At 40.6% G+C, this 9,777-nt stretch overlaps 3 protein-coding genes across 5 annotated transcripts; 1 reads left to right on the forward strand and 2 right to left on the reverse strand.

The window, feature by feature from the left end:
* Window positions 1-252: 252 nt before the first annotated feature.
* Window positions 253-2,001, reverse strand: LOC131268953 (large ribosomal subunit protein mL38). Of its 2 annotated transcripts, none has more exons than XM_058271261.1 (4): window positions 1,847-2,001; window positions 1,585-1,737; window positions 1,083-1,440; window positions 253-996 (listed from the first exon to the last, which is right to left on the reverse strand). In XM_058271261.1, exons 1-4 carry the CDS (start codon window positions 1,983-1,985, stop codon window positions 414-416), a joined length of 1,233 nt encoding a protein of 410 aa, XP_058127244.1. In that variant the 5' UTR covers window positions 1,986-2,001; the 3' UTR covers window positions 253-413. The 2 variants fall into 2 exon arrangements, with proteins under 2 accessions (XP_058127244.1, XP_058127243.1); XM_058271260.1 differs by having other exon boundaries at window positions 255-996; window positions 1,585-1,740.
* A 736-nt stretch (window positions 2,002-2,737) lies between these two features.
* On the reverse strand, window positions 2,738-6,025 carry LOC131268948 (uncharacterized). 2 transcript variants are annotated; one of them, XM_058271253.1, is made up of 9 exons: window positions 5,901-6,025; window positions 5,458-5,687; window positions 5,239-5,328; window positions 4,882-5,172; window positions 4,646-4,772; window positions 4,483-4,579; window positions 3,625-4,404; window positions 3,339-3,562; window positions 2,738-3,176 (listed from the first exon to the last, which is right to left on the reverse strand). In XM_058271253.1, exons 2-9 carry the CDS (start codon window positions 5,666-5,668, stop codon window positions 3,125-3,127), a joined length of 1,872 nt encoding a protein of 623 aa, XP_058127236.1. In that variant the 5' UTR covers window positions 5,669-5,687; window positions 5,901-6,025; the 3' UTR covers window positions 2,738-3,124. The 2 variants fall into 2 exon arrangements, with proteins under 2 accessions (XP_058127236.1, XP_058127238.1); XM_058271255.1 differs by lacking the exon at window positions 2,738-3,176 and having other exon boundaries at window positions 3,396-3,558.
* Window positions 6,026-6,540: 515 nt separating this feature from the next.
* LOC131268966 (uncharacterized) lies at window positions 6,541-9,440 on the forward strand. Its single transcript, XM_058271275.1, has 4 exons — window positions 6,541-6,674; window positions 7,930-8,219; window positions 8,621-8,773; window positions 8,872-9,440. The coding sequence occupies exons 2-4, from the start codon at window positions 8,051-8,053 to the stop codon at window positions 9,195-9,197; spliced, it is 648 nt and encodes a 215-aa protein (XP_058127258.1). The 5' UTR covers window positions 6,541-6,674; window positions 7,930-8,050; the 3' UTR covers window positions 9,198-9,440.
* Window positions 9,441-9,777: the final 337 nt, after the last annotated feature.

Raw genomic sequence — 9,777 nt, forward strand, 5'->3', positions numbered from 1 at the left:
AGGTGATAACTTACACCAAAATAATAATTAAAAAATACGTATAGTCTATTTCTGTATTAATACATCGATAAACATTGTGTATTATGTATATTCCAATAAACAACCGTTTTTTAATTAAAACCAAACCGACAGAATTGTTATTTTGCTACTATGTTTACTACATTATCATTACAACGTAATAATACTTTTTGTAATGGCACAATGTAATAGTGTGAGTGTAGTGTAATAGGAAATTAACTTACCAAATTTATCGGTAACAATGGCAGACATTTTGGATTTGTTCTAACGTTCTGTGCAAGCACGCGATTTATTCAATCTATTAAATTTCCCGTTTCAGGAAGAGTACTCCGGCGCTCATGGGTTGCATTTCATTTGGCGTACGTGCATGGCTATGCTGGGCCCTTGAGACCATATTATATATCGTTTATTCTTCCCCAGCCAAGACGACTCTTTTTGATCTCCGTACGCAACCAGGACGGCACTTCCTTGCCCACCGAATGGGCGTTCGGGAATCGCAGCGGTTTCTCTGGTCCCTCGAACGGGTGCGTCTTGGCGAGCTTACGCACCAGGTACTCTTTACGGATCTGTGCCGGGTCCCGATATTTGTCCATGTACAAATTGAAGGGCTTGCGCTGAGGGAACCATTCTTGGTCGCGGATGTAGGGAGCGGGAAAATCGTATTCGTATACCGGGTGCTGCATCTGTAACTTTTCCTGGTAAAACGCGGGTAAGCTGGTGTCCCAGTCGGACTGGAAGAGGGCCAAGCCGGCGGGCGTTATGCTGTCTTGATGCTGACGATAGAAGTCCAATGTTCGGAAGGAGCGCCCAGGCAGGAAGTATGTTTCCGTCTGTTGATACTGTGAAAAATCCATTCTAGATTCCTGTTTGTACAGCACGAATATGTGACGGTGGTAGCCGGTCCCCTTTGGTGGGAATGGTTGCAAATAAGGCATCACTAAATCACCTTTGCTGACGTCTCCATTCGGGATGTTCCCTCTAAGCAAGGAAAAGAGAATAAATTTCTAGTAAGTATTGTGGAATATAGCACCAACCAACGATTTGGACGAACTCCGGATACTCACACAAACCAATGGCAGTGCTCTTTTTCACTACCCTCAACATTCATATCAGGGTTTGTCATAAGCAGACACCAGAACTGCTCTTTAGCTTGAGTTTTACCATCGCTGGAAAGGTTAAACCGTCCGTCGAACTGCACGCTCGGGGCGTTCTGTGTTTCACTTGGCTTTAGAATATTACCATAGCGCACTGGGTGAATGGTGTCCTTCAATGTATATTCAATCTTCAGCTCTACCCTGGGCACAAAGTAAGCCGAGCCAAAAAGATGCTTAAACACTCCATAGTGCTCAGCTATACGTTTGATGTGAAATGGTCCGCTCGTTTTCAACCAATCCTCTCGAACCTGGTCCAAATTTACATTTACTAAAATGGAGAATTTTTTTCTAATTAATTGCCATTGAACGTTTGGATCGGTAGTTAAATTGTTTCACATAGAAAATGCGGAAATACGTAAGTGGTATTACTCTGCATCTGTATAATCTGTAAAGCCCAACACTATATACCTACACTTTCTTTCCCTTGATTGACGTTCCAGTTCTGGATTGCTACGTTGGGCTTTCAGTTGTTCAAGTCGCTCGGATAACTGAGTGGACCGGGAAGGTTTAAGCGCAGGGAACCCTATATTAACTGGTTTACTGATGTCGGGATCGACTGCACTTTCTTCTGCAAGTAACCAGAAAGCCGGTAAACCATTCCGGCGTTAGTGTTATGAAACGGGACTGGACCACATTCCTCTTGAGTCATTCTTGCAGCAACTCTGCAGTCTTACCTTCAAGCCGCTCTCTCAGTGTTTTAGCGATCCCCGGTGCACGGCCTCGTAGCCGATGACCACAACGTATGTCGAACTTTTGGAAAACATTTGGTTTGAGTAGCAAATATTCACATGTTCGTTGAATAAGATGAGCCATGTTTGGAAACGTTCGGGTTTTGATCAAAGTACTTATAATACATGCGCGTTGCTTGTGATTTTGGTTTGACGTTTTGTTTGACAGTTTTGACAACGGCGATGTATAGTTAGCGGTCACATAGCAAGCCGGTATAACTATATCTTTTAATTCACTTCAGAACGAGGTTTACTTTACGGTATAATAGTAATTTACAAAAACTACAAATAAAAATAGATTTGTTTTGAAAGTGTACAGTAAAAACAAGCTTGCGATAATTCCTATCTCGGTTTTTGCTGAGTATGCTCTTGTTCACAAACAGTTGCGCCTCAAGGTATGCAATGAGCGGCGCATGAATTCGTCTCGCGGAATATAATCGAAGATTTGTTTAAGAAAACCAACCTTTTCATCTTGATTTTATCATCATCTTTCAAGATCGCATATCCAGTAAAGGCCTGGTAGCGGTCGAATGGCCAAGTAGGTCTAAGTCAAGTCCGGATGCAAAATGCCTGATGAATCTCCTTTTCTAAAAAAACCGTGCTACCTAATTGTAATTTTGAAACTAACGATTTTCAATATACCACGACATACCTAGTTGGTATGGCCTCTCTGCCAGGAGAGTTACTGTGGTCTATAAACCGACGATCGCTATTTTAAATCCTTTATTTTCTATAAGAGACGAAACAATTAGTTTACATCATGCATGGGTTGATGGAAAGATTTTAGTATAGTTACTATCTGTCGATGCAGGCATTTTGCATATGTAGTGCAAAACCAACAGAAATGTTCAACGCCAACCAAACATTTCATTGAAATCATCAGAAGAGGTAGTCACTAAATCAATAACGCTGGATCACTGGATAAAAAAAACGTTTCAACAAGCAAATAACATTCATCTTATTATTTCGATAATATTACTAGCTAAAGAGTTAATTGTATGAAAATGTCACATCCACAAAAAAGATGTTTGTAGTTCGTAGATTTCGATAACTTGTATACGAACAGAACCCTAAATTCGAAACGAATAAGACGACAGAACTATTATCATGTTTTATAACAACTGTTTGTTATGTCTGCGTTAGAAATTGTAAGCATGATTTATATTTCGTAATAATTCTCAAAATTATTCCATTGTGCACTGGAGCTCGCACCTTTGTTCAAAACTATTTCGGGAGCTCATCGCCATTACAATCAGGATCGTGGAAGATAATTCGCCTAAAAAGGATGAGAACGAAACAATAGTTATTAAAATATATCCTTCACAAACTATTTCTTAATGCAGTAGACTCGCGGGTATCGACCATGGTTATCTTATCCGCTTTAAACGCGAGTCTACTATATTTCCAAAGGCAAGTAATATAAAAAAAAATAGTTTACGTTTGTTCTCCTGTTGCTGATGCTTCCTCTTCATTAGCCACTGCTGAACAACAGCATCGAGTCTTCGGAGAAATACGCCTTGATAGAAAGGCTCGAATTTTTTGTGAAGTCAGTTCTCTTTCCGTGTGCATACTCTGTACGTGCCGTATATAGTCTGCCGGTGTTATGTAGTATGTATTGCATAAATCACACCTTAATGGTCCCACTTCATCGGTTCCAGCTATCTGAAACAGCAGGCGGAAGGCATATCAAACATATTTTACACGCACAACACTCACAATCTTACCTCTTCTGTTCGCCGTGGACGTTTCGGTGAGATTTCTATCGTTTCACTGTGATTCTCAACGTGTCGAACCCATTCACTGGCCATTGTAAAAGATGCACTGCACAGCTCGCAATTCAGAGGAGGGGATACAGGCTCTTCGGTGGATGTCGATGGCATTTGATATTCGTCCGTCCCAACGATTGTTATGGAAAAAGCTGGTTCACTGCTGCATACTTCTTCGTCATACTTGCTCGTGCCAGATTCTACCATTGCGTTCTTAGAACTCAACTGCTGGTGTGGTATACCAATAATTTCATTTGACTCAGTCCTTGGTAGCCTTTTCATTATGGTACCCTTGTGCAAGTGTACGTTGCGGGATGCGGCCGTAGTGGAAGCTGGCTTACTCCGGATTTTTCGTAATTGTTGTAATTGTGATGATTTTGACCGAGTCCTGAGTGGATCGTCGTCGAAATGGCGATTTGCTCGTACCACCGAGGCGCATTGCGACCGATGGTGTTGCAATGGAGAAGGAGATGTCTGTGCAGCGTTTGTCACCGTTTCTCTCGTATGCCCTTCGGCACCAGATGGCTTTCTAACGTCGGTTCCCCATAGTCCGCGAATCTTCAGTATTTCGCCACCGTGAAAAACTTCGTCCAGAATACCATTCGACACGATCGATTCGCCCGTGTACATGTATTGAAGTAATACTTGAATCGAGCCGTATGTGAGATCAGGAGGAAGAACTATATAGGTAATAGCGTTCGGTGGAATAGTAGTCTTATCGAAGATGTTGGCAAAGTACTGTTGGTATTTATGAAGAACCAAAATAAGTTATTGATTTTGTCACGCAAAGGAAACCTTTTTAAATTTATCCCTCACCATACTAGAAGTTGCTAGTATCAGCTTATGCGCAGGTATAGTATAATTTTCTTCGCCGTTGGAAGTAACTAGCATAACATCGGCGTAGCGAACGCTCCTGTAAATAAAAATGAGAAAGGTTCACTCAGCAATCGAATTTGAAATTTCAAAAATGTTAACTCACTTATACAGATTCGAGAATGAAAGATTAATGCTTTGTTGATACGAATCCCATTTCAGATGATACTTTTCGACTTCTATTTGCTCACTTTCCGGTCCTTCAGATTCATCTCCTTCGGAAGGTGGTTTTTCTGTGATGTAAAATAAGTTAATAACAACATTTGACGTGCTCCATGTATGTGAACATCTTGAATGGAGTGTCGTTTCAAAATCATGCGTTTCAAGAATTGAACAAATTACCTTGTTCGTTTGATGTTTCTTCGGATATTACGTATTCTTCAGATATAGGTTGTACTTCATCAATCATGAATTTCGAAGCATTTTCAGTTTCGTCAGATGATTCTTGAACCTCTGACTTGTCTCCCATGTTTGTGTAAACTTCGGGGTGTTTTCTCTCCAAATGTTTTTTCAAGTTGCTTCCTGATGTTCCGGAATAGGCAATGTCCTTGCCGCAGTGATGACAGTTTGCAGAAACTCCATTTTTGAGAATAGTATAATGATTCCAATATGGACTGGATTTTCTAGGCCCAGCTAAAAGTAATGAAATGTTTTTGAAACAAAATCCCAAAGTAAGTAATGGGACATGGCTAAAATTACATGATTTATCTAATTTTTCGTAGGTTCCATGTTTCGTTTGTACTCGATTTTTCTCCTGGTCTCCTATGCGTGTTTTGGATGCCGCCAGAGCTGAAAAATCATAAATTTTTGCTTAATATTGAAATAAAGGAATGTCCCAAATGTACGAAAATAACATTATAATATCATACATAACATAACATTATAATAACATACATTAGTGGTAACTAAATACTGTACCTGCTTTTAAGGTAGTGTTATATGGTTTGTAAATTCCCACTGGAAGTTTCTTCATCTCGTCGTAAGCCTGCTCATGTTTTTTAAGCAAATGCTTTTTCAGGTTCGATGTAGATGACGAGTAGGATATCACCTTGCGACATAACACACAAACGGCAGACGTGCCATTTTCTAAACGAGAAAAATACTTCCAAATGGGGCTGTATGGCGCCATTGATACTGAAAATAAACGTCTGAAATGAGATAAATTAGTCATAGTTATGTTGGCAGTAATCAAACACTACATTTTCCATTCGGAAACCGACCGATTGGCCAACTGTAAACAATTCAGCGTTCATTCAGGGGAAAGTTTGCTGTACGCAAGTAGCATAACCAAACATTGCGACTCAAACGCAATCGTGAAGTTTCTCAAACAATTATTCGTTCAAAACTATTATACAACTTACCAGCACAGAGAAACACAATTCACGATTGATTTCGTGGATGGCAAGCGCTTTATTCACTTGTTCGTTTTTGAGGATGAAATAAAACCAGTTGCTAAATCGCTTGAGCGCGTCCCTCTACGGGTTGTTTGGTTCGATATGTGACAGTTCTAGAAAACAAGCACAAGGCTACATACGGCCAGGTTGCTCGTTCAATTAATCTTGCACGGCAGTATGGAAACAGCATAAACAAATAGAAAAATATTTTGCGCTCGTAGATAAAAGTTTAATGAAGGTTTGATAATGCGATCAATGCCATAGATGTGTAGGAATGTATTAAAACAGGAATAGTGGACGTATTGTATAATCTTAACGGTTTATGGAGTTTAATGATTGATTGCTTAAGTTTATAACATTTCATTGAATAACTCATGGAACATGATATGGCAACAGACGTATTACAGTTAATAAAAAAGTTTAAGCGGATAAGACTCAAACACTCAAAAGATTTAGCAAAGAAAGTAAAAAATAAACGAGTAAAAAGTAAAGTATTGCTTCGTTCTAGTAATCTCGATTCGCATGAAAATTTGACAATCGACATAGATACCTTTCATTACTTTTCTTATTTTTTTTAGTTTGTTCTACATGACAGAACCTGATCTCGGAAACAAATCGTGTAAAATAGCTTGGTTTGGCAGAAGTTTTGTTTTCTACATTCTGTGATTTGGTAGAAGTGTTTTAACCGCAATCCTACAATCAATTACTGGTCGTCGCTTCAAACATTGTACATCATTGAAGGTAATGGAACCGTTCTGTTGTATTAAAATGAAAACATCTATCAAACATCCAGCATACGAAAACGGTAGACTTACGGATGGACGGTGCTTTCAGAACAGGTTTCTCCACACCTTTTGATGTTTTCGATGAAAGATTCTTGTTCTGCATTAGAAAACTATCGCACGCATCGCGGCTAACATCTGTGCAACCGGAATGCATGATCCAGAAACATCTCGATCTCTGAAAACCGAATGTATTCGTCCATATGTGCCAAAACATAAATCATGTCGATGCGCTTCCGCGTCATTCAGATAGAACGCTGGACATGTTGTGGAGCGGAAAAAGTCAATCTGTTGGTTTTTACAGTTACATAAAAAAAAGAATCAAAACTGGATCAGAAAGATCGTTGAGAAAATCAACAAAGGCAGTGTTAATCCTTGGATGTGATATTCCATTAAACCAAGCTTAACAATCGGCTGTTGTGACCGCATTTTGTTTTAAAATAAGAATCAATCTTACAATGTGGCATCAGGTTCAATACATTAGCATTACATGTTTGAAAATAGCTTGTTTTTGACCTTGCATTAAATATGTAAATTTATGGTAAAGCAAATTAGTGTATAAATTTTCATAAACGTAACTTCAGAAGAGCTTAAATATCAATCGTCGTATTCTATAACACATTTCGGAGTGATCTACTTCAACCAATTGGTTAAGAAGGACTTTTCATCAATGCTTCATTCATTGAATCAGAATGTAATTTAAAATCTATTCATACAAACGACAAACATTATTTAGTGCGCCAGAAGATCATCGATTCTCTACGTTCTACCAAAATCATGATCACCATTTTCGACTATTTGCTGTTATCGAGGCACTGCGTCCGCTATTCATGCAAGCTACGCCACGCACGCTTAAATATCGATTGTATTCCTACTACCTTATTTAAATTGAATTGAATGACTCATTTATAGTGAGTATGAACAACACCACCTGGAACAGGCTACGGCAATCCAATGCATTGCACCGTGCTTGGTGTAGGTGTGTGGGTAGAACCAAAGGTGCGGTACGAACCGTTAGCCGTTTCCGGATGAGTCATTCTATGTGCGTTGAGTGGGTGGTTGCTACATTTAGCATTGCAACCAAGCAACATCCTTTTATTGTCTAGATTCTACCTCCCTATCGTACCCTATCTCATTGGTGGATACTGCTGCAGTATTCCGATATGCCATCGCATAAAATCTATAACGCAACACTTATCGTCTCTATTTTGCAGGCGTACCTGCTGACGGGGCGGCAAACCCAAGGGTGATCATCAATAAACGCAGCGCGCTGAACGCATCACCTAAAAACCGGCTCGAATCGAACACGTCGAGTGTAAAGCTAGTACAACCAAGATGCCGGAGAGCGGACCAGTTTATCAACCGACGACGGTGTCGTTCGAGGCGCGTCCAAGTGCTGGAGGGCTGTTGGCGCAGACGACGGCGGCTTCATCGCTGAAGATGCTTCGTAAACCTGCCGCCCAAATATCGGTACTCGTTTTTGGCTTGGTCATGTTTGCTGTAGGTGAGGATCCATCAGTTCACAGATGTTTGTCCTGTGAAAATTGTCTTTGTCCATTTAAACTGACACACTTCAAACATTTATGTAAAATTGTTTGCTGCATATTCCACGTGCAGATCCGTACATATAAATTCTAAATGCTTTTACAACTGCATGCATTTTTAAGTGTTAATTCAGAAGATAAGTTTTCTCCATCGGATTATAAAGCTTCATTATGTTTAAAATGGGTTCGTTGGAAACCAATTCATATTATAAACTGTTTAATGTCCAAGACATTAATATGGTTCTATGATCTTAGCTAAGATTGAAGGTATCTGTCTAAACCCCAATTCCAACGAAGCGATAAAGGAATATAGCTTATGATCGTACCTTATCGATACAATAATAGTTTTGTTAATTTGCAGGTATTGCCCTCGTTGCTAGCGGTTCTGCAGATTATTCAGATGCCGAACAACACCCAGAAATAAATCCAGACGGCAAGGCACAGGAAGAACGCATCGACGTCGGACTTATTGTGGCCGGCGTATTGGTCACTTTACTGGGAGTGGTCCTTCTAGGTATTTTAACATTAGCACAAACACACACACACACACACACACGTGGGAGAACGTAGAGTTAATATATGGTTTCTTTTAAATTGACTTGTAAAATGTAGGACTGTACGTGAAGGTGGCTGATTGGCGGCGTAGCTGCGTCTGTCCGTGCGCTTTGTCCAAGAAGCAGGGACTTGCGCGTCAGCTGCAGGGCAATGGTGGAGGCCAGATTTTGGCGTTGAATCCGAGCACGGACCCGCTCGTGTCGCACACGCAGTATGCACCGGTGTCGGAAATTCCGACCCGCCAGGAGGACGAAGAGCGAAGGAACTTGATGCCGGATAGCAAAGACTCCTGCCTGAGCAGCGCGGAGGAATCGGACCGGATGCTGGACACGGATCCGCGAATCGTACTCCGACCGATCGGCAGTACCGTAGAAGATGCCTAAGTAGGCCACAGCGGCAGCTGGGTGGGGTCAACGGGGTGAAACCTGGTGGAAACAAACCTCTTTCTCGTGCTCTGTGTGAATGTGACTCCTACTTCCGTGGCCCCACTCTTTTCTCTCTTTTAACATCATATCTCTCTATCGGCTTGTAAAGCTTCTTAAAATAAGGCATCAAGCAAAAAAAAAAACAAAACAAAAAATCACTCCCATAGTAAGGTTAAACGTCATCCATAGAAATCACTTGAATATAGTTTACGTTTTCGTCACGGAACATTGCATTTCTTTAGGAGAGGGAAGAAGGTAGGCATCAACCCCTGTTATCCTATGCCTCTGAACAGGGCTCTTCGGCGTCAAATAGCAGGTATTTTATTATTTAGATAGATTTTCTACCACTGTGCAGCTAGTTTCGATTTACAACAGCTATGAAGAAAGGAGTATCTTCTATTGTCTTGTGCCTCCCGCGTAAAAGGATCACGAAAATCGAGTTTCTTCTTGCTGGATCATACGAACACATCCACTTTTCTGTAGAATTTTGTTTAGTATTCACGGGGCTCCGAGCACGTGCTCTGCGTTGCCACCATTA

Source organism: Anopheles coustani, chromosome X (assembly GCF_943734705.1).
Source record: "Anopheles coustani chromosome X, idAnoCousDA_361_x.2, whole genome shotgun sequence".
In the NCBI taxonomy this organism is placed as follows: Eukaryota; Metazoa; Arthropoda; class Insecta; order Diptera; family Culicidae; genus Anopheles; species Anopheles coustani.